At 40.7% G+C, this 25,378-nt stretch overlaps 1 protein-coding gene across 5 annotated transcripts in view; it reads left to right on the top strand.

Annotated features, from left to right (window-relative positions):
* Nucleotides 1-25,378, top strand: part of Plce1 (phospholipase C epsilon 1) — a 371,015-nt gene that overhangs the window by 238,555 nt on the left and 107,082 nt on the right. For all 5 annotated transcript variants that reach the window (XM_048801772.1, XM_015500030.2, XM_048801774.1 and 2 more), the window contains one exon: nucleotides 1,420-1,736. In XM_048801772.1, the coding sequence (XP_048657729.1) occupies nucleotides 1,420-1,736 (317 nt within the window). The remainder of the gene's footprint in view (nucleotides 1-1,419; nucleotides 1,737-25,378) is intronic.

The following is a 25,378-nucleotide window of genomic DNA, read 5'->3' on the forward strand; positions in this document are numbered from 1 at the left end:
GACAGACAGACATAGATTTGGAGTGATACTTCCAAAGATTTCTGCAATGGAGAGAGAAAAAGAATCCTGGAATACTGAGGAGATCTGAAGGTCAAGGAAGTCCTTCTGTGGACATCACTATTACCCAGAATCCAGTTCTGATGACAGGTTGGTGGCCAGTAGCAGTGTAGTCAGAAGAAAGATGGACTTTATTTTAGCAAGGGGCAGTTAAGGGTTTTGTAAGAAAAGGAAGGGACGTAGGAAAGGTTTAGGGCAAATAACATGTGCAGGAGACTCCCAGGAAGGTCTGCAGAGAAGGAAAGGCTTGCTTTGTTTGGAGAAGGAGGGCAGTTTGGACTCTAGGGCAATATTTCCTGAAGAGGTTTCAAGGACACTGACCACACAGAATGATGTCGTAGATACTATATGCAGCGTGGCTCTGGGGAGCACTAGGTTAAGCTGCTGTAAATGAATTCTTTGTTACAGGGCCCATGAGAGCTCGTGACAGTGCACCAGTGTGCCTCATATTTCTCCAGGAAGAGATGTGTGACATGAATCTGTGACATGAATCCCTGACTTTCATGACCACAAAAATGTTTTTTCTTCCAAGTACCAGTCTTCTGAAGATTATACTTGGGGAAACTCTGTTCTAGGGCGCATCATAGATTTTTCGAAGTTTGTTGAATGAATGGATAGATGGTTAAGTAGATGAATTAGTGAAAAAGTGAACGTGGTACAGGCAGGAATAAAGAGGCAGACTGGGAAAGTGTCAAAATAAAAAGAAAGCATGTATGACTAAGAGAATTGTTTTGAGCCTAGGAATTCCTACCTTTGGTACTTCTATCTAATGTACCTGCCACTTTCTCTTCTGCTTCTTTCTGCCACCTTCTCCCTTCCAGTTGTAGACCAGGGAATAAGACTGATTTATTTAAATACATTTTATTAACCATTTCTTCCTTACTTTTATAGGTAGTCCTACTGCATAGAATTGGCAGAATATACCATGAAGCTTTAAACCTTGTGTTCAGAGGGGTCCCCAGGTCACCTAATGCTTACATGAAATAAGCACATTACATGTATGACTTTCCTTCCATTTCCATTTTAATTGTCTGTACCCTCACCTACCCTCACTTCTTTTCCCTTAGCAAAGGAAGATAAAGAAGCAAATGGTACTCTACAGAGTGTTATAGTGAACTGGTTGAAGAATGATATGCCAGAGTAATAGTGTTTCTAAAAATGGAAAAGTATGCCCTATCCCCACTTCATGGAGGTGGGAGGACAGCAGGACAAATATCAGAAAGGTCTCCAGATAAGCAAGATAGTATACCCATCAAGGATTTGGCTAAAAAACCTGCAAGGTTTTGAATGGCTCTCAAGCAAGTGTCTGTTGTCAGGGATACCATCCCTCGTGTAACCGTGACTTCTGTCACTTTATTTCAGAACGCCAACCAGGTACCTCTATGGCCAATTCCAATGCCTTCCCTTCAAGTTCAGCTGGAATCAGCAAGGAACTGATCGATCTGCAACCCCTCATCCAGTTCCCAGAGGAAGTCGCCAGCATCCTGACAGAGCAGGAGCAGAATATTTACCGAAAGGTCCTGCCAGTGGACTACCTTTGCTTCCTAACCCGGGACTTGGGTACACCGGAATGCCAGAGGTCCCTGCCGTGCCTCAAAGCGTCCATCTCGGCGTCAATTCTCACCTCTCAGAGTGGAGAGCACAATGCCCTTGAGGACCTTGTGATGCGATTCAATGAGGTAAGAAGCCACTCTTGGCTGTTTTTAAGTGTATCTCTTCTCTGATTCCAACTGCCTCCCACCGCTTCCATGGGGGCTGCTGCTTTTCTCCAGGTAGTGAGGTGACCACACTATCTTCTTCCCTTCACTGCACTCTGCCTGCCCTTGTGTCTGATGGATCTCATATCTCCATTCCCTGTCACTGTTGAGGACGCCAATTCTTCTCCCTTTGGACAACCAGATTTTTCAACCGCTAGACACCACTCTGCCCAGTCCCACCCAAGGTTTTAAGACTGGTGTCTCAATTTTGATTTTCAGCAACAGGATCCCTGGTCACACCTGTCTAGCCCACTCCCCCTTTCCCACTGTCAGGACCCCTCAGCAGAAACTTAAAAACCAACACGACTGGGAGTTCCACACATGGGAAACTATGGGAAATTTGTCCCACTCCTCTCTCTGCAGCCCATGAAAATTCTCAGCCCCAAAAGTCACTCATTCCACAACCTCTGAGACCAAGCCAAAAGTCAGTCCTAAAGAGGACAGATGTGACTGGAGTCTGGGAACATTTGAGATGGAGCATCTCTATGGGGTTTAGGGATTCCCAGAGAGGAAAGAGTCAATGGCTGGCATTCCTGTGGCCCTGGAGCAAGGAGGAGGGACAGGGAGGACAAGTGGGTTTCCATGCATACTGGAGGCTGGGCATACTACAATTTGAGGCTTAAAGGACTCTGTCTGTCCATAGTGTAGCCATAGACTGAATTTTCTGTTCTGTATTTTGTTTTAAACCTAATGTGTTTTTCCTTGAATATTAAAACACAGAATTTTAATCTGGGTATTATTGGTTATTGATTGGTTTAATTCTACAGACAGAGTAGTATCTTACTTTAGTCAGTTAGTAAATTCTATCTAATGCTGCAAGGACAACCAGCAACAACAGAGGATCCTGTTGTTGTTCTTTTTAGATGTTCATGACAGTGGAGAGTATTTTGAAATATTATTCATATGTGGACTATAACTTATTCTAATTAGGATCCATCAACCTTTGTTACTTTGTAGCTCATTTTACAGCCTCCAGAGCTTGCTGGTGAAGACTCTGGTATTTAAATGGTAGGCCCAATGGATGCAGAAAGTGTGAGAGACTGAGCCCAACAATCAGTTCCATGTCTAGAGAGACCAGCCGTGTTCCTCAAAAAGACACTTGTCATCCCTAGGAGAAGCTGGTACCCATCTCCTGCTGTAATACCAGCCACTTTACTTGGACCACTTACCAGTGCCTCACAGCAACCTTGGATGACAGACATTGTCGTGAGCCCCACAGTACCACTGGGGAAACTTAGGTGTGAGAGACAGTTTTTTGCTCAAGGTTACACAGGTGGTGAGTGGCAGTTGTGAGTTTCAAACCCTAATAATCAGGCCCCAGAGCCTGGGTTTTGAACCACTGCAGTACCTTGCCTCTCACCTGCATCAGGACCCACCCCAATAGGGTATTAGACAGAACTCTGGGAGTGCACAGAGCGCCAGCAAACAGCACTGCCCCAGAGTTGTTTTTTAAAACGAATCTCCTGACATTCTTGACTTTCCTTACCGATAAAAATGGAGTGGAAAATGAAAGTTCCCGTAAATGGAGAGATTTTATTGGTGTATTTTACTGCATTTTGTGAATTATTTTAAACTTCCAGATCTACTCTCACAACTTTAGGACCCTATTCTTGTCTTTTTTTTTTTTTCTCAAATTGACCTGAACTTTAAAGCAAATTGCCAGAACTTTTAAAATCTAATTTTAAAGTAAACTTGGCTTTCTTCCACTCACTGCCATAACCTTGGGAATCAAAGATGAATCAGTGATTTCACTAATTCAGTGCTGGTGATGATCTGAGCCACAGCTGGGTTGGGGCATGCTTTGGACTATCTCTGAAAATAGTTTAGCTAAGCAACTTCGGAACGTAAACAAGATTTCTGGGAAAACACTTAAACTACTTAAAAGAACAGACTGTTTTCAAGTATTCTCAAGGATCTATTTTCATACAAATTGTGGGGATGCTGATTAAAAATCAGTCTTAAGTCATCATAGTCCAAACCCAAACGATCTCCACAAGACAACACTGAGATAGCTAAATTCGTGTGTGTGTGTGTGTGTGTGTGTGTAACTAATTAAAATTGTAATGACAATAATATAAGAGAGATCAGTAGGAGTAGAGCAAGCCAGTTAGGGGAGGGAGGAGGAAAGGATGGTATTAGGAAATGAGATTGATCAAATTATGTTATGTGACTGTATAAATATAGCATAATGAATCCCCACTATTATGTATAATTATAATGCACCAATTTAAAAAAGAAAAAAATCTTTTCTACATTAAAGTATAAAAGCTGTATTACATTAATAGATAATTTTTAAATTCAGATTTGCACCTCTTTAGAATGGTCTTGCTTCCAAATTATCATGGCTTTCCACACTGCAAAGAAGGGAAAAGAAAGGAGCATGCATCTATTTAGTAGATGGTCTCTCCGGACTAGACATTTTCACATTTTCTAATCTCATTTCATCCTATGACAGTTGACTTTATCTTTGTGTTGCAGATAAATAAAGTGAGGGTTAGACAGCAAATAAATAATGATAGTGTTGGATTTTGACCCATAGAGTAAAATAAATATTTCTGAGTACATACTGATATAAATAAATATCAAACCAATCAATCATCAATCAAGGGGGCATAGGTCTTACTATAGATAAGAATTCCAATTAATACATGGAGGATGAAGGGGGAAACAGGAAATCATCATTAAAACATGACAGTAACAATTATTGTAGGCAAGAACCACTGATGAACTCTAAAATTATTGGGTGAAAATAAATTTGATGAGAGACAGGATATTTGCATAGTCTCAAAGCATCTCTCTACCAGATACTTATTAATTACAAAGGGAAAATAGTACAGTGGAGAAAAACAGCAGCAGACACCGCCTCAACCAAGGGGTCAAAGTCAACGTGCCAGTAATAATCATCTGAGCCCCCTGACAGGATGCGCTAAGAGGGGTGAGACACCCTCTCATGGCATTCTTGTTAGAAGTGCTTACCTTAATCTAATCATGAAAGCATCAGGATATCCCAAATGCAGGGACATTCAACTCTTTTTTAAAAAGTGGCAAGGTCATAAAAGATAAGAAAAATACAAGGGACTGTCAAAACCAGAGGAGAACAAGGAGATATGACTACTTAATGTGTTGTAGAATCCTATTGATCCTGGACTAGAAAGAAGACATGTATGGAAAAACTGGTAATAACCTATGAAGGCTTGTAGTTTAGCTAGTATTACTATATCAGTGTTGATTTCCTGTTTTTAAAATGTTTTTATTTTTATTTTTTGTAGTTTTAAATGGACAGCATGTCTTTATTTTATTTATTTTTATGTGGTGCTGAGGATTGAACCCAGGGCCTCATGCATGCTCGCCAAGCGCTCTGCCACTGAACCACAGCCCCAGCTCTGATTTCCTGGTTTTCATACTTGTATTATACTTGTGATAGATTTTAACATTAAGAGAAGCTGGGTGAAAAGTATACAGGAACTATTTGTGTATTTGTGTGTGCTATTTTTGCACACTTTCTGCAAATCTAAAATTACTTCAAAATAAAAAAGTTTTAAAATAAAGTAATGAGCTCAGAGAGGTCGAGTTCCTTGTCCCAGGTCACAAGTAGCCGTGTGGTTATCACAGTCCAGATCTGTCTTCTACAGTCTATCTTTTCTTACCCAGCAGTCTCTCTACTTGTTAACTGATCAAGTTTAAGTTTATAATAAAACTAGGATTGCAGACGTAGAATTTAATTAGACTTGGGTGTCTCTTTCTACTTTTTCCTAAATCCCCTGTGCAGTCTGTCATGTCCTACTCCTCTGTTTCTCTTTCTATCCAATTTCCTACTACCTAGACTTCTGCCATCCCTCCCTCATTCATTTATTCACTCACTTGAGGCATATTTATTGTGAACCTACTAGGCTGTAACCTTTTCTTTTTTCTCATTGGTGCATCAAACGTTTTTTTAATTAAGAAATTAAAAATATTTAATGGAACTTGATAACATCATCAGCCCACAACTGGTCCGTTAAGTTGGATAAACAAAATAAAGGCACTTTCCTCAAAGGGAGGGAAAATGTCTAGTCCTTGGAATGTTATAGAGAACATCAGCCCTGGAGCAGGAGTGCTGGTCACGCGGGGGAGACCCGTGTGCATTTGTCTGTGCCTTCAGTCATTCTGCTCCCGTTTATTCTGCACTTTTTAGAAGGAGAGCAACGTGGTGGATGTTCTCTCAGGAAAGTAAATAACAGTCTGCGGCTGCCAGGAGCTACCAGGCGCGGACACAAATAGCTACCAAAAAAGGCAGAAAGTCGGGCAGTTGTGAGTGGCACAGACAGTGCAGCTGAGGCGTGGAGGTGGGTGATCAGAACTCCTGCTGAGCTCTGGCGTCTGGTGCTGGGCCTTTAGAGGTGGGAAGGATCCCCGGGAAGGTCAAGGGGAAGGGAAACACTGAGAGAGGAAGACGACCAATTTTTGTCATGAGCAAGACTGGTGGCTTAGGGAGGCAGCTTGCTCTTGCTTTTCAGCAGAACATGATCCTGAGCTGGGAGTTTCCTACATTCTACCACCTCTTCACATGACCACTTAACTGTAAAGAGGGGAATAGGAAGAGAATTCCTGATGCTTTGGGGGCAGGTTGTATAATGTTTGTTCTTAGAAAAGTAAAGCTAAAATGCAGTTCAAGGTATGACCATGAAATAATTGAAAAGGTTTAGCTGACATTAAGGAAGGCCAGGAAAGAAATCATTAAAAATCAGTTTGGACGGTGGCTTGGAAGCAGTGTTTCTCTCTGTCCCCTTCTCCTGCCTTCCAAGACTGCGGTATGCCTTAGAGATGCTTCTTACAGGCGGTCTCTCTTTCTCCTTGAAAATAAACAGAGACCCATGGGAGGGGGCAGTTCTCAAGCAGGTGGGAGTCAAAATCTGTGCTGGGGGCAGGCCCAGTCCTGGGTTGCTTGGTGTGGGAGACCGGTCTTCCTGAACCCTCTTAACCTGAACCCATCTCTCTCTAGCTGTATTCTTGACCTGAGGCTCCAAGGAGCCAGTGTTCTCTCTCCCTCTAGTTGAGCAACCTCTCTTCTGCCCACCCACGAAGTATCTTGCTTTGACAGTCTCAAAGCATCTTGTTCTTTCCCGCCTCCTTTTCCTTCCTCTATCCAGCCTCTACCTCTAGCCCGCCCTCCTTTTGATCTTACTTTTTAAAAATTCCTCTGACAATAAATTCCAGAGCCTTTTATCTTTTCTAGAAGAAACAGAGAGGCATTTATTTTTGCCTGTGTCTTTTTGACCAAAGAGCTCACAGGCAGCCGAGAAGAGATAAGAGGCAGCTAGAGACTGAAGTTCACCCCCTCGCTTGCTTGCCTCTTTTTCTCAAGGAGAGGATTCGGGGGCCACAGTTCCGAGTCTCCAGTCTTCAAGCCTCGTGCCCCCTTCAGATAGCCTCTTCCCTGTTGTGACTGCCTTAGGATCTTTGGGGTTGGAACTTTTCATTTTCTGCATCTACAGCTGGTCCTTAGGATCTGTCACCAAAGTGACTCTTTGGCCCCATCACCTGTCACGGCCTACACCACTGCCAGGTACTCTTCTAAGTCACAGATAGTTGACTTTTTTTCAGCTTCAAGAGGCCATTAGCAAGTTCACTTTTTCCTATGCCTTGAGAGGACAGTCAAGTGGTTCTTGGCAAAACCATTTGTGTAGGCTCCTCTTTCAGACCAGCTGGTGCAAGGGCAGGTTGTGAGCCTGAGATTGAGGTCCACCCACAGCAACATGGGAACCCCAGAAGCCTCTTCAGGCCTGTGGCTCTGGATCCTGCTGGTCGTTCCCCACCCCTGTTATGGGCAGTTGGCGGGAACATTAATCAAGCTGCTTCCGCCAGCCTCACAGACGCAGGCAGCCCAAAGCCACGCTCACTTGTTGCTCGTTCCTGCCATCTGGTAGGTTTCACCAGATGTTGGTTCAGCAGTTTAAAGGCCACTCCATCCATAAAGAATGCCAGGATGAAGCTTAGCTCCCCGGGAAAGAACAGTAAGAATAAGTAAATCATCTGGCCAGAGAAAAGCCATTTAAACTGGGTCCTTCCCGCCAGAATCCCTCCCGTATATACTTCCCAATTGATGATGACCGGTTTGGCACATTGCAGCATCTAGGAGTCTGCCTGGTCATCACTCAGGAAAGACCATTTCTGCACAGAAGGCAGAAAGCAGAGCATATTATAGTGGTCTGGACAGGGACAGTGTCCTCATGTCCAAATACGTTCCTTCACTTGAAATGTTTTGGAAAAAATAATAGTTCTGAATTTGTATATTGAACTGTGTTAAGAAGAGTTTCCTATCAAAGCTTTCTTCCCTTTTTATAAAAGCAGACAGCCCAGCAAATCATCTGTTACGGCAGCTGTTTAGACTTTCTTCCTTCAACAGGAGCTCATGGGGTAAAGTGCAAATAAAGGTCCCAGGGGAAGAGAAATCTCAGCTCACCCTGGAAGATCTCATTTCTCCTTCACAAAAGCTTGTGTCCCCAGAGGTGCACCTCTGAGAGCAGATGTTGCATCCTTTCCCTAGACCACTTCACTGCATATGCCTAGGTTAACAGACATTTCACTCCAGAGTTTCTACACTAGAAAACCCAGTAGGCTTGGCCAGGAGTGGTGGCACATGCCTGTAGTCCCAGCACTGGGGAGACTGAAGCAGGAGCATCTCTTGAGTCCAGGAATTTGAGACCAGCCTGGGCAACATAGCAAGACCTTGTTCCCCATCTCAAAAAAAAAAAAAAAAGAAAAGAAAGAAAGAAAAAGAAAATCCAATATGCAGTTACTCCACAGAGGCTCAGTCTTGCAGTGAAGCATTCTAAGAGCAAGCTTAGTTGAAGCTGATTGACAGTAAATCATGTTTCATGGTTCGTGGCACTCTGCACCCCTGGACTCCCCTCATTTACAATAACACTCAGCAAATGGCAGGTGAGAAATAAGAGAAGCACGATGGCACCTCATCATACAGGGTACAACTCTGGAGTAAGGCTGCCTGGGTACTAATCCCCTTTCCCAGCCGTCTAACCTGGCGCCAGTTTCCTAATCTCTCATCTTTACATGAGAGTAATAATAGTGCCTACCTCAGACATTTTATATGAGTAGTCAGAGACATGACATTTAAAGCACTTAGCAGAGACCAAAGGCACAGTGAGGGTTCAATGTTAGTCACAAAAAAAGAAACTAAAATAGCTGCATTTTCAAAATAACCAATGATATCAAATTCCATTATAATTTTGCTATGATGATAATCACCAACCACCACTTAACAGGTGGTTGAGGCACAGAGAGATGAAGTAATAATCTATGGTTTCCGAGTGAGGATTTCAGTCAGATATTCTGACTTCCAGATCCAACTGCTCATTGATATTCAATCAAGAGCTGAAGGGTCTTCTGCCTGAACTTGGTTCTCTTACCCTGAATGAAATAATTTTCTTCACAGCAAGACTCCACACCAGAGTCCTGGAATTCTTGAGGAATTCAACCTGTGTAATGCTGTTGACTTCCTTTTTGACTTCAGCCCTTGAAGTCCCTTTCTGATGTTGAAAATGTAGCACTGCCTTGGAATTAAGAGACTGGTTCTTGAAATGGGGAGGATTTATTGGAAGCACATTTTATTCTGTTTAAAGCACTCATCAAGTTAACATTGCAATCCTGAGACTGGTCGGAATAAGAATGGATCCGGTGGAAATTGGCAAATACGTAAGGATTTTGACATATGTGAACAATATTATTACTACTATGATCATCATTATTATTATCAGAAATGCTAAACATGACTCAGAGAAATAGTATAGCAGCTCCCCAAGGCCCATCTCCTGGGCCATTGGGTCACTTAAATGACCCTGAACACCATGGGAAAGACTGGGTAAACTTCAGTCAGATACTGGAGTTTTGGAGCCTCTTTCCAAGACTGCAGTAGCTAACCCTATTAGGATGTTGGATTCAGCTCTTTGAAAAGCCACTGTCTGCACATGTAAGAACCAAGGAGGAATGTATTTACATTTTGCCAAGGATCTGTATCTCCCAAAAGACTTAAACATGCATAAATCCAGTTGCCTTCTCAGTATTTCCCCTGGGTGTTTGTTTTTTTTCCCCCCATTAACAACTTATGTACTAAATGCTTAAGTACTAAATGTGCAGTATGGTACAGAAAAAGAACAAGACAGGCAAAGCCCTTGCCTTCACAAAGTTAAGGTTTAATAATGTCTAAAAAGCATCTCAAACCTAGCTAGAATTCTGTTCCCCAGTTGACATAGCACCCAGTGTTTTCCCTGCTCATCCAACTCAACCATCCTCCCAACCTTAGCCAAAATCTTCATGTCTTCCCAGGCACTCAAGTCAACAACCTAGGGATCATCCTTGGGCTTTCCTCAAACTCCCAACCATCTTTACCATCAGCAAGTCTCATTAGCTTGATGATACATCCTGAGTTTGATCTGTCTTTGACATTTCACCTGCCACCACCTCATAGCCAGCCTTCCACAGGCATGTGTATAATCCATTCTCTGCCTGCAGCCAGAATGGTCTCTCTTTTATTTTTCATTTGTTTTAATTAGTTATACATGACAGCAAAATGCATTTTGATTCCTTGTCCACAAATGGAGCACAACATTTCATTTCTCTGGTTATACACGATGTAGAGTCACACCATCTGTGCAATCATACATGTACCTAGGGTAATAATGTCCATCTCATTCCACCATTTTTCCTACTTCCTTGCCCCCTCTCCTCCTTTCACTCCCCTCAGCTCAATCCAAAGTTCCTCCATTTATCCCAGCCCCCCCATAATGGATCAGCGTGAGTGATCTCTTATGAAAGTCACCCACTCTGCTGAGCCTCCATAGTGGCTCAAGACCTTGCGTATTTGCTCCCGTCTACTTCTCCCACCTAACTTCATGCTGCTCTCCCATCTCTCTGGCTGTGATCCAGCCACACAGATCTTCATTCTGTTTGCTGAACATGCTGAGCTAGTTTTCTCCACACCACCTCTGTACTTGTTGTTCCCTCTGCCTAAGACCTTCTTCCCCAGGTCGTACCACAGGGCCTGACTTCTCTTGATCATATCTTAGTTCAAAACTCCGCACTTGCTTTTTTTTTTTTTTTCCTATCTCCTTAGACTAGAAATTTTTCTACTTTGTTCATGGCTTTATGTCTGGTTTCTTGCATTGTGCCAGCTATATAATAGATGCTCAGTAAATATTTAATTAATGAACAATGCTAATTGGTATTATCAATTATTTATTTAAACCATGTGAGGGGCTGTAGGTGTAGCTCAGTGGTAGAACACTTGCCTAGCATGTGTGAGACACTAGGTTCAATCCTCAGCACCACATAAAAGTAAATAAATAAATAAAGGTATTGTGTCCATCTATAACTAAAAAAAAAATTTTTTTTAAACTGTATGAGAGATGGTAGAGAAGCACTGTGAGTTAGTGGGAAGAGGGTGGTTCTATTGTGCTGTCCGGGTATGAGTGCAACTTCTGTTACTTTCTCACTGTGGGTCCCAGAGTGAGTAAGCGATATAAATTGATTTTCAGCTTCATATTTCTTCATCTATAAAATTAGATAATTGAATCAATTTCACGTGGTTATTGGAACACTTAAGATAATGTATATAAAATCACTAAGCACAGGATAGATTCTCAGTAAATGGTGAAGTGTGATTCGTGCTGTGCAAAGGTTGTGTAAACCAGGAGAACTGAACAGAGAAGTCACACAGGCTCAGCCCCTTGAAGATGTCCAAAGGTCCCGGGGCTTTGGGAGGCAGGCAGGCTTTCCCAGGCATTGTGACAGTTTGGGAGATAAGGCCCTGTGCTCACGTCACTCATTAAATGCAGGCTTCCCTCTCTCCCTTGTGCTTCTTACCCAGATTTTGCTAAAAACTTTCAGACAGACTTTCTTCTATTTCAAGAAGCTCAATGTGATGAGGTCTTTAAAATTCCTTCCTAAGCCAAACTGAAATCTTCTTCCTCATAAATAAATTTAAGTCTTTTAAATTTTAATTTTGGGACATTGAAGTCTATCAAAATAATTTTGAATTTTAATTCAGCTATGTGTTGAATAAGCTATCACTCCCAATTTTTTTTTTCATATTCAGGTTTGATAAATATATCTCATGTCTATTTATTCAAATTGTTGGTAAGAATGTGAAACCAAATGGGAACTGATAGAAAGCCTTATGGCATATCACTAGGAACTGCTCATCAGTCCATTCTTTGCAAAGTATTTTTAAGCTAAAAGTGAATCTCCTTAATTCCACAATTATCCAACAAATATCTCTCCATTTTGTCTCTACCATAACTTGTGATACTCACGAAACACCTTCCTAAAACCAAAACACACGGTAAATATGCAAGTGAAGTTATCCTATTAAAAGGAAAGAAAAATGATTAATTTGACAACCACTTGAGGATGTGTCATTTTTCTTCCATATATTTATAGATGTTGAATGAGAAATAACAAAACTGCAGTTAATTCTGTGCGTTGCTCTGGGCACTGTGACAGACACTCTGAGATTCCTAGTCACATTTCACTTTCACACAGCCTTGAAAGATGGGACTCATTGCTTTATTTTGCAAATAAGGAAATCAAGATCTAGAAAGGTTACATAGTTTGCCCAATATTACCCAAAAAAAAAAAAAAAAAAGCTAAGCTAAGATGAAACTCAGGCTTTTGCTGACCCAAAAGGAAGCCCAAATTCTTTGTTACATTGCTATACCTATAATACTGTATCTAGTTGCAAAAGAAATACTGGTTATAGAATGCCATCAATAAAGACATGGGGGCATTGAATGCTGGTTAGTTTGAGTGATTTCAGGAAAAACAAGTGAGACCAGGACCAGCATCTCCCAGTAAGTGTTGAGGGATGTGGTTGAGCATTCTGTGGGAAGACAGTGTCCCTGGTCTAACACACAAGCGGCATGCTGGGCAAACAATGATAAGTAAGTTGTTTTTTCATTGTGGAACTTTGTACATCATTTGTTATGTTAACATACATAGGGGCAGGTACTCACTACAGAGCTGATTTGGGGTAACCCTATGGTAGGGGTGGAGGTAGGTCTGGGTCTTGAGGCCTCCACCTGCCCCCAAATCCCCCAAGAGCCAGAGAAGGAACAGGGAGGGAAGTGAGCATTCTGTGGCAAACCAGAGCAGGACAGATGCTGTGGACCATGAGGTCTAGCTTCCTCCTGGCATATGGGTCTGGCCATAGAGACTTACAATATGAGATCTTTTTTTTTTTTTTTTTTTTTTTGGCATTTGGGTTTTTGTTGTTGTTGTTTTGTTTTTTTATTAATTATTTTATTTTATTAATTAATTTATTTTAATTACGTATATATGACAGTAGAATGCATTTTGATTCATTGTAAAAAATTGCAACACAACTTTACATGTCTATGGTTGTACATGATGTAGCATCACACATATGTGCAGTCATACATGTAACTAGGGTAATGATGTCCATCTCATTCCATCATCTTCCCTGCCCCCATGCACCCTCTTCACTCTCCCTCCCCTTTGTCCAGTCAAAGTTCTTCCATTTTTCCCATGCCTCCCCTCTCCCCATTATGGATTAGCATCCACTTATCAGGGAAAACATTTGGTATTTTTGTTTTGGGGGGATTGGCTTACTTTGCTTAGCATGATATTGTCCAACTCCATCCATTTACCTGAAAAAGCCATAACTTTATTATTCTCTTTTAATGCTGAGTAATAATATATGTATATATCACAGTTTCTTTATCCATTCATCTGTTGAAGGGCATCTAGGTTGGTTCCACAGTTTAGCTCTTGTGAATTGAGCCGCTATAAACATTGATGTGGCTGCATCACTATAGTATGCTGATTTTAAGTCCTTTGGGCATCAACCGAGGAGTGGGATAGCTGGATCAAATGGTGGTTCCATTCCAAGTTTTCTAAGAAATCTCCATACTGCTTTCCAGACTGGTTGCACCAATTTGCAGTCCCACCAGCAATGTATGAGTATGCTTTTCCCCCACATCCTCACACCATTTATTGTTGTCTATATTTGTGGTAACTGCCATTCTGACTGGTGTGAGATGAAATCTTAGAGTAATTTTGATTTGCATTTTTCTAATTACTAGAGATGTTGAACATTTTTTCTTATATTTGTTGATCAAAGAAGACCTTAGCAGATGGAAAGATCTACCATGCTCTTGGATAGGCAAAATTAATATTGTTAAAATGGCCATACTACCGAAAGCACTATTTAGATTCAATGTGATTCCAATTAAAATCCCAACATCATTCCTTAGAGAAATAGAAAAATCAATCATGAAATTCATTTGGAAAAATAAGAGACACAGAATAGCCAAAGTAATCCTTAGCAAGAAGAGTGAAGCAGGAGGCATCACTATACCAAACCTTAAACTATACTACCAAACTATAGTAACAAAAACAGGATGGTATTGGCACCAAAAACGTGTATTGGAGAAAAGATAGCCTCTTCAACAAATGGTGCTGGGAGAACTGGAAATCCATATGCAGCATAAAATGAAAATAAACCCCTATCTCTCACCATGCACAAAACTCAACTCAAAATGGATCAAGGACCTAGGAATTAGTCCAGGGACACTGCACCTACTAGAGGAAAAAGTAGTCCCAAATCTTCATCATGTCAGATTAGACCCTGGCTTCCTTAACAAGACTTCCTTAAAATCAAGAATTAATAAATGGAATGAACTCAAACTAAAAAGCTTCTTCTCAGCAAAATAAACAATGAAGCTAACAGAGAGCCTAAATTTCGGGAGCAAAATTTTGCCACACACATGTCAGATAGAGCACTTATCTCCAGGATATAGGAAGAACTCAAAAAATTTAACACCAAAAAAACAACAAAAAAAAAAAAAAACAAAAAAAAAACAACCAAACAAACAAACAACCCAATCACTAAATGGGCTAAGGAGGTGAACGGACACAATGTGAGATCTTAATCCCATGGTTCAGATTCCACAAACCTCACTTGAGCACAAGTTTCATCACTTCTCATCACACCTCTTACTTTAAGAGTTACACATATACTAAAAACCTGTGTCCATCATTAGGGTAGAAAACATGCAGGACTGGCCCTGGACTAAGGGCAGCCAAGAAGTTTGTTGACATCTCCAGCCACCACACCCATCCTCCTTCCCTAGGTACCCACAGCCACTGTGATGCCTCTCTACCTTTAGAGCCATACCTCTCTTCCCCCATGTTAAAGTTGTCCAGCAAGAGAGACACTTTGAAGACACCACCCTTTCACAAATTATTTAATCTGGGACTTTATTTCTCTGATCTTTCTCTATTTTTGCAGAACACACTTCTTTGAAACTACCAAAGACAAATATGTACATACATATAAATGTATGTGTGTGCATGAAATAGTTAAATTATTTGGCAGTTGACATGTTCCCCATCTCTCTCCCCAGGATGAGGGCTCCAGGTCAGTTAGAGCTGGATGGTACCAAGATGGTCAAATTAATGTTTGGCACAGAGGGAGATGGCAGGGCACTCATTTCAAGTAGTGGGGTCCAGCTTGCTGGAAGATATTCTGGGCAGGCTGGGACATGATGGATTGAAGGGGGAGGTTGGGTGCAGGAAGATACATCGGGAGAGAGTTGCAATAAGCCACAGGAGATGACTAGGGGCCTGCCTTAGCATGATGGTGAGAATGAGAAGGGACGACTCTCACATATTTAGAAGAAAGACTCCCAGTAACGACTGGGTAGGGTAGCTGAAGAAGAGACTGACTTCAGGGTCAAGATTGACTTCAGATTTTCCACCTAGGTGTTGGTAATAAACGGTCCTTGTGACAGCATCTGGATAGTTAGAAGGACCGTCCAAAGTCGTCAAGAACACATGCATTATTTCAGACATACAAGGATTCAAATCCTGACATCCACCCCCACCCCAGCTTACTTACTAGTGGTGGATTTGGCCAAATTACTTCTCTGAACTCATCTCCCCAACTATAAAAGGAGGCTAAGAGTAGTTTCCTCATAGGTTGTTGCAAAGGCTTACTAAGACAGTGAATCTCTAGCTTAGGATAGTGTTTGGCACATAGTAGGTATTCAACAAATGACAGTCTCTATTTCTGTAGTTTGGACTATTATCATCATCACCATTGTCATCTGGTGAGGAAATATCCAATTTTGGACATGCAGGTTTTACAGTGAGGAAAGTAGGATCTTCAAATGGCAGTGGGAGGTAGTAGCCTTGAGCCCGTGTACTAGACGGAGGCTGCACGGATAATTGTGGAATAATCCCTGTAGAAGGAAAGAGCAGGCCAGCACAATGCATTTTCAAATCATCAAGTGTGAGAGAAATTGTAGACTTCAGAGATAAGTTTTGGTGACACCCATTGCAGATAATGAAAGAATCCATGACAAGGAGAATGTGGGCAGAGTGGGTGATGAACAATCAAAGGGGAGGAACTTACAAGGTAAGTACCACATTACCCTGAGCCAAGCAAGTTAAGAAAATACACTGACATAGTTCAGAATGGTAAAGCATAGCTCTCCTCTCCCCAGGCCAGGCACACCTGAAGTGCTATATCCCAAGTCAGTATATGCAGACGAATTTCTACAGACGAGACCAAAGAGGACACACATACAATATTAAACAATAAAGAAATGTGAGCTATTTTTCCCAGACAGGAGACCTCTAAGGTGATCAGGATGGGGATACCTTTCGGTATTTGAAGGTTTGCCATGAAGATGAAGTTGAGTTATTTGTGACTGGCAGGCAAAACCAAATCCAGTCATTTCACCATAGAACGGGCCCCCTTCAGAGGTTACAAGCTTCCTATGACTGGGAGACATTTTGCACAGAGCCTGACGGGCTGATGACAAAGCTGGGAAGAAACTCCTCATTTGGATTGAGACTTCAAACTACATCAAACCAAATCCATCCTGTCACCTGTGTTTTGCACATACTGTTAGCTAAGAATGATTTTTATATTTTTAAATGATTTTTAAATCACAAGAATATTTTGTGATAGGCAGCTATTATAGGAAACAAACTTCCATGTCTGTAAACAAGATCTCATTGGAAAACAGCCAAGCTCAATTGCTTACATGCTGCCTGGGGCTGCCTTGGTGCCACAGTTGGCAGTGTGGTAGTAGGTGCAACAATGATCCAGTGGTTTGCAGAGCCTGGAAGAGTTGTCCTCTGGCCCCTTAAGGAAAAAACTAACCAAGTCCTTATCAAAATCATCCAATAATATTGTTTCAAATGCAAGATTCTGAGGGAAAGAAGTTTCTGCCTGAGCTTTGGATAAAAGGCCCAAGATCACTAGGAGGTCTTTATCACAGTTCCCTTCAGGGATGGAAAACTAGGGTACAGAGGTGAGGAAATGCAGATGATAGATTAGCTTGTTTGAAAAGCATAGCAAAGATGCAAACCTGAATGGTGGCTCATCACACTCCTGCAGGAGAGGGAAAGAGTTGGGGAGGCTAGGAAGACTTAAGAGTAAGTTTGTGGCAGAAGAGAGACATAAAAGCTTTTCCTGCGCTTCATGAACCCAGTGGTATTTGTAGTATCTGCTTTATTTTACAGCCCAGTTAAATATATCTGTTGTCATATCTCTCAGCAAGAGGGGATTTTCTAAATGTTCTTGTTTATAAATGTGGAGAAGATTTTTGCACAGAGAGTCATGCTTTTGTTGGCCAAAGAAAGTGAGCACTTGCTGATTTTCTGGCAATCCTAACAAAAATACTAAAGTGTATTTATATTCAAGGGGCCAAAACGAATTTCAAGATGACAGTGCTCAGATGCATAATCAGCCAGCTTTCCTCTTCTGCCTCCACTGGGTTTAACAACTTTGTCAAATCCCTTCCTCTGAAACCTACTTCTGCAAGTAAGTTGAAACTAATGCTCTCTGCTGTCATATAAACACAAGGCGGGCTTCCCTTCTGGGGTGCACAAGAGCTTGGTTGCCAACCAATGGATGAGATAAGCAGGCTAACTCCACAGAAAGTGGGGGATGAAAATTGCCTTTTTAATTTAATTCTGTTGCGGTATTGGGATTTGAACAAGGGCCTTGTGCATGCTAGGTAAGCTCTACCACTGAGCTACAACCTCAATCCTGAAATTGCCTTTTTTAAAAAAATAGCAACTTTTTTTATTGCATCTTATGGTGTGATTTTGTTAACATCTCCTAACAGTCACAAAAAAATTTCCCTCACACTGTTTTATTAAAATATAATGGGATTCAAGCAGAATCTCAAGCCAGACAAGGAATTTTATTGCTGTTTTACTTAGTTACTATCCTTACGTGGTCAAATACAAGTAATTTTTTTTGTTGTTGTTATCTGTGCCAATGAGAGAACCAAAGAGTCTACTAACGTAAGTCCACACAGAACCAAATATCCCACTTTGTTGTATAGTTTTGCTGTTCGTTTAGAGGAATTATGTGATGATTGTTAAGGAACAGCTACAGTCATTCATTTGATTTTCACATTTGTTCTTTTTTTCCTGTGGCAATGCTAAGACATGACGGAGCATGCAGCGCCCAGGTGTTTCAGCCTCATTCAGGGGCTGTTGCCACAGCTGTGTGTTGTTTTCTCCCCTTGTCATTCCGGCATGCCCCTCTCACATCTGCCAGCCTGCATGGCTCACCGTTGCATTCCACGGGATGCTACAAAGACTGCACAGTTCTGGAGGGCACCATTCACACGGGGCAGTAAACCACAGCTTCGGATGAGAGTGCTGGCTGGGAACTTTGACTGTAGGCAAGTTTGACCCTGGATAGATTTTTTAAGACTGTTGGAGAGTTTCCTAACAATTCTATTTCTCAGTCTCCTCCTCTGTGAAATGATGCTATTCCCTCCCACCTAATGTATGGGAACAATTATAGAATTAAGAGAGAGAGTGTGGGGAATGTGTTTACCAAGGTGATCAACCTAGGGTTGAGCACTGAATAAATACTAATGGTGATAATAGTTCTAAAAAACTAATAGCTCTGGATCACTTGTTTCCAATACTCTCACATTTTAAGATCACCATTAAGAAGGTATTAAAATGTTTGGAGAAACAGAGGCCACATTTTGAACAGTTCCACACACTTCAGATGATTACCAAGGCCCGGAGTAGTGGTGCTGCTAGTATGGCTGGTTCTACTGTTTATATCTGGATCCGTAGACCATGCAAACAGGACTTAAAGTTGTTTTTTTTTAAAACATTCTTAACCCATGCCTTATTTTTTTTAAATAAATAAACCTCATATCCACATTTCATGTGGTTTGAAGTTTCAAAGTATAGTTATGAATGGAAGCATTTATCAAGCTGAATATATGCTTTAAGAATATCTCATGTTCTTTCCTCCACCTACCCTGCCCCATCCCTGACCAAGACAGTCATCACCCTCCTCCCAACTCTGTCTTAGAGAGAAAGGATGGTGACTTGGTCCAGATTCCAGATAGCCTATAATAGGACTGTGCTGGTTCTAGGAGTTTATGGTTTAGGGACTAAGTGCTCAAACCCTGGAGATCAAGTACTGTCCAAACAAAAAACAGAAGTCTCTGCATAAAGGGACACAATGAGAAATAAGATGGGAATAGAAGTTTAGATCTGGGAATGTCACCCTCAGAAAAGGGAGCTTCTTTTTCTTCTAACAGGAACGAGATGGCAATAATGTTATCGTAGGAAGTAAACTTTCCCCAGTGATTCCCTTTCTCTTGGGAAGATAAAAGGCAGTAGAAAAAAAAAATCATGACATTCTATTGGCCACAGAACTCCCTGAGAACTTTTTTCTTAGAAATCCTTAAGAAAACAATACATACCCCATCTGCTTGTGGTAGTTTAAGACTCAAGTTAAATAACTGTGGACTATGAACATGAGATTCTGACTTCAGGGAAATTCTTTCATATCTAGAGCAACTTGTAACAAGACCATGAGTCTGGAATCTTCTTCTGCCTCTGGCCAGCTGTATCATGCTGAGTAGTCCTTTAGCCTCCCCAGGCATCCCTTTCTGCTCTAGAAGCAAAGGGTTAGACCAGATGATCTCCAACATCCCTTAGAGCGTGCACTATGGAGTCTGCCCCCTCCCCAGAGTTTGAATCCCAACTTCAGTGTTTATGTGACTTACAGCAAGCAACAGTCTTTCTAATCCTCCCTTTGCTCATTTGTCAAATGAAGATACTAGTTCCCTTCTAGGTAGGGGTTTTGTGCTCAACAGAGGTCATTTATTGCTATCCTAATCTTCTGAAGCTTAATGTGTGAGGTGAATTTTTAAATTTGTTCTAATTAGTTATACATGACAGTAGAATGCATTTTGACACATCATACATAAATGGAGTATAGCTTCTCATTTGTCTGGTTGTACATGATATAGAGTTACACATGTCATGTAATCATATATGCATATAGAGTAATAATGTCCGATTCATTCTATTATCATTCCTCCCTCCATGCCCTCTTCCCTTCTTTCACTCCCCTCTGTCTAGTCCAAAATACCTCTAGTCTCCCCCGCCCCCTTATTGTGAATTGGCATGCACATATCAGAGAAAACATTCGGCCTTTGGTTCTTTGGGATTGGCTTATTTCACTTAGCATAATATTCTCCAATTCCATCCATTTACCGGCAAATGCCATAATTTCATTCTTCTTTAAGGCTGAGTAATATAATCCATTCTGTGTATATACCACATTTTTTAATCCATTCATCTGTTGAAGGCACCTAGATTGGTTCCATAGTTTAGCTATTGTGAATTGAGGCGCTATAAACATTGACGTGGTTGCAGCACTGTAGTATGCTGATTTTAAGTCCTTTGGGTATAAACCTAGGGGTGGGATAGCTGGGTCAAATGGTGGTTCCATTCCAAGTTTTCTGAGGAATCTTCATACTGCTTTTCATAGTAGTTGCACCAATTTACAGTCCCACCAGTAATGTATAAGTGTACCTTTTCCCCCCACATCCTCACCAACATTTATTGTTGCTTGCATTCTTGATGATTGCCATTCTGACTATCTCAGTATAGTTTTGATTTGCATTTTTCTAATTGCTAGAGATGTTGTACATTTGTTCATATTTTGTTGATCAATTATTTCTTCTGTGAAATGTCTGTTCAGTTCCTTAGCCCATTTATTGATTGATTGATTGATTGATTGATTTTGGGGTGTTAAGTTTTTTGAGTTCTTTATATATCCTGGAGATTAATGCTCTGAGATGCATGTGGTAAAGATTTTCTCCCTTTGCTGTGAAGAAGCTTTTTAGTTTGATTCCATCCCACTTATTGATCCTTGTTTTTACTTCTTGCATGTTAGGAGTCTTGTTAAGTCAGGTCCTAAGCCGGCATGATGAAGATTTAGGTCTACTTTTTCTTCTATTAGGCACAAGGTCTCTGTTCTAGTGTCTAAGTCCTTGATCCACTTTGAATTGATTTTTGTACAGGGTGAAAGATAGGGGTTTAATTTTATTTTGCTACATATGGATTTCCCATTTTCCCAGCACCATTTGTTGAAGAGGCTATCTTTTCTCCAATGTATGTTTTTGGTGCCTTTGTCTAGTAAGACATAACTGTATCTATGTGGGTTTGTCTCTGTGTCTTCTATTCTGAACCATTGGTCTATATGTCTAGTTTGGGTCCCAATACCATGCTGTTTTTGTTACTATAGCTCTGCAGTATAATTTAAGATCAGGTATATGATGCCTCCTGCTTCTTTCTTGCTAAGGATTGCTTTGGCTATTCTGAGTCTCTTATTTTACAAATGAATTTCATGATTGCTTTTTCTATTTCTATGAAGAATGTCATTGGGATTTTATTAGGAATTACATTAAATCTGTATAATGCTTTCGGTACTATGTGAGGTGAATTTTAAGTACAGTCATGCACCACATAAGATGTTTTGGTCAGTGGTAGACTAGGTAGTTCCAAATCATGAAGCTGAAAAATCCTCATCATCTAATCTTTTTACTGTATCTTTTCTATATTTGGATATTTATATAGGCAAATACTTATCATTGTTTTGTAATTATCTAATAGCATTTGATACATTAACCTACTGTACAGGTTTATAGCGTAGGTGCAATAGGCTATACCATAAGGCCTGGAGGCTACATTTGGTCTGTGTAAGTATACCCCACATGTTTGCCTGGTGACAAAATCACCTAACAACACACTTCTCAAAAGCATCCCCATTGTTAAACAAAGCTTGACTAGAATACTGCTATGATTTGAATATGTCCCCCAAAAGTTCATGTGTTGAAATTGAATTCCCATTGTGAGGTATTAAGGAAGTAGAAACTTAATCTATGGTGTTAGGAGGTGAGTCCTCTGGGAGGTGATTAGGATTAGTTAAGTTCATCAGGGTGGAGCCTCTATGACTGAATGACAAGGGACACACACACAGGCATGCTCACTGTCTCACCACATGATTCCCTGCTGCACTTCAGGACTCTTCAAGAAGGCCATTACCAGATGCAGCCCCTTGACCTTGCACTTCCAGAACTGTGAGCTAGAATGAACCTCTTTCCTTTAGCACTCACCCCATCTCTGATATCATGTTACTGGCAACAGAAAAACAACTAATACAAATGCTGAATCCAAAATATCCTATATGCCCTATGCACTTGCTGTACCCCTGCACATAGGCTTCAGGGGCTGACATTCTTCAGGATGAGGGTTATAGTGAGGGTTTTGCTACAGCTGTATCTTATAAGTTGTACCATGAAGTGTCCTCTTCATTCCTTTGAAGTCCTGATTTCCTGTCCAGTCCACCCTCAGCCTGGTTATCACAGTGGGCATTACCCCTTGGGAGAAGCAGCTACACTCTCTGAGAAGAGAGAGAAGAAAGTTCTCAGCATGGGAGGGAAGGTTTCTAGCCAGCCTTTCACAGGAGGGATTTAGAGGGGAAGATCCCCACCAAGGCACAGTGATTCTCTCCAGCTCAGATTGCCTAGCCCCCGCTGCCCTCTGTGCTTTCTCCACTCTTAGCAATTCTTCTTTTTTGTTTTTTGTTTTCAATTTAAATTTCTAACTATTTTATTGAGATATAATTCGCACACAGTACAAACACACACATATATAAATTGTATAGTAATTTTTTTTGTATATGACTATACAGAGTAACAGAGTTGTGTAACCATCACTCCAGGCAATTTTAGAATATATTCACCACCTCCCAAAAAACCCTATGCCCGATAGCAGGCAGTCCCCATTCTTCCCTGGAAAACTCTCGTCTCATTTATGCCTCTGGATTGGCTTCTTCCAGATATTTCACATGAATAGCATCCTACAACTTGTTGCCTTTTGTCTGGCTACACTTGAAAGTAGAAGACATGGGTTCAATTCCTGGTTCATTTAATGGCTATAAGCAAGTTGCTTAGTAGGTTACTCAGCTTATTTGAATCTTTCCTTCCTTCCACACCGCCCCCCATTTTCAATTATGTTCTTCCCTTTTCTAAATTGAAGTACAATTTACATGCAGTCAAATTCACCCCTTTGAACCTGGCTTTTTAAAAACATATTTAAAATTTTTTTTAGTAATAAATGGATACAATATCTTTATTTTGTTTACTTATTTTTATGTGGTGCTAAGGATCAAACCCAGTGCCTCACATGTGTGAAGCAAGTGCTCTGCCACGGAGCCACGACCCCAGCCCAAACCTGGCTTTTTTTTTTAACATATTGGAAATTCACTAGTGTTATTACACATATCAATAACAGGTTCTGAGTAGTATTGCTTTTATGGATCTACCATCGTTTAAACATTTATTAGTTGAAGGACATTTAAGTTATTTTTTTTTCTTTTCAATTAAACTATCAGAAACATTCTAAAACAGGTAAATATAGGTTTTCATTTCTCTTAGATAACTATTGAAGTTTTTGCAGCATGGTACAAAAAAATGATCTTGCTGCATCATTTTATATTTCCAACAGCAATGTGGGAATTCCATTTATTCCCATCCTTACAGGTTCTAGCTGCTGTCACAAACCTCAGTTTCTTTGTTTGTCAATGCAACAGCAATCCCTGCCCAATTACTTACTCTATGATGATTGTTAAAAAGATTTAAAAAGAGAGAAGTGAAAAAAGCGTATGAGAAGTTCTCAGTGAACTATAAAGCTCTGTATCCAAGTAAGAAAAGCTGCTGTTAGGATGCTGGTGATCCTGCCCACTTACATGTGAAGCTTGTTTCCCACATGAGCTAAGCGTTTCATTTTTTTCCCCTGGATCTTGGCAAAGTGAGTCACAACAAGTCTAAAACAGCGAGAGGTTTTTGCCTTAGATGCATTCTGGAGTTTGTTTTGGCTTCCGTTTTTTGAACTCTTCACAGAAACAGATAAATGACCAAGATATAAATCATCAAATGGGAGTCAGTTTTGTCAAGAAAAATGACCCTGTGTGATGGAAGTCAGCAGGAATGGAGTCAGCACGACCAACAGTGTGACGTGCTAGGGGAGAAATAAATGGGAGCCTAACCAAGCAGTGTCCCCAGGGTGAGGCATTCAGGACGACTCTGCGGCAATGGGGAGGTCTGGTGGTCAACTGTGCTGGGGCAGGGAGAGCAGGGTTAGGAAACTGACAGTGGAAGTATGAATCTCAACTATTTTTTAAATTTGAAGCTTACTTTTTTCCATTCTAGAAACAGAAGGTATCAGAAACAAGCAAGTCCAAAGTTATCTCCTCGGAATTGAAATGAACTATTATTTAGTGTGTTATAGAGATGGTCACATATAGAAATGTTTATAAATATGTGTATATGCCCAGGTTAGCACACAATGCATATTCCCTTGCTCTATTATCTGAAAGACAGAGACAGCTGATATATCAGTACTAACAAGCACACCTAGCCCCCAAACCTTGGTTTCTAATACTATTCTCCATTAAAAGAAGCCATGGCTCTTTGGAGAAATGACTGATTTAAGGACTAAAACTGAAAATATAGGGTAAACCTGGAGCATCTGGTGGTGCCAGAAAGTACGGAGGTGCTCAAACAGAAACATGGTGATGCTATGGAAATTCCTCAAAAAACAGACAAGGAACCACCATATGACCCAGCTATAGCACTCCTTGGTATTTATCCTGAAGAATTAAAGTCATCTTACTACAGTCATACATACATACCCATGTTTATAGCAAGTCACAATAGCCAAACTATGGAACCAGTCTAGGTGTTAGTTAATGGATGAATGGATATATATATATATATATATATATATATATATATATATATGAAAAGGAAAAGAAAAATGGGCAAATCTCATGAAAATCAAAGGGAGATCAGTAGAGCAAAGGGATCAGAGGGGAAAGGTGGGAAGGGAGGAGGGAAATGCTAGAGAGTAAAATTGGCCAAATGATATTGTTATATTGTGTGTATATATGAATATGTAACAAGTCCCATCCTTATGTACAACTGTGTTGCACCAACAGAAAATGTGGCCCATGGGGAACCCCACAGTGGTGGAGTCTGTCAAAGAAACAGGGAGCCAACTGAATGAACTTCCAAGGGCCAAAGCTAGAACAATCTGAGCAAAAAAGTAAAGAAGTATTAGATGTCAGCCCAAAGCACAAAATATATATTAATGAATCTATAATGATATGATTAAATAGATAAATAAGGGAGAGTAAGTAA

Source organism: Marmota marmota, unplaced genomic scaffold (assembly GCF_001458135.2).
Source record: "Marmota marmota marmota unplaced genomic scaffold, marMar, whole genome shotgun sequence".
NCBI classification, from domain to species: domain Eukaryota; kingdom Metazoa; phylum Chordata; class Mammalia; order Rodentia; family Sciuridae; genus Marmota; species Marmota marmota.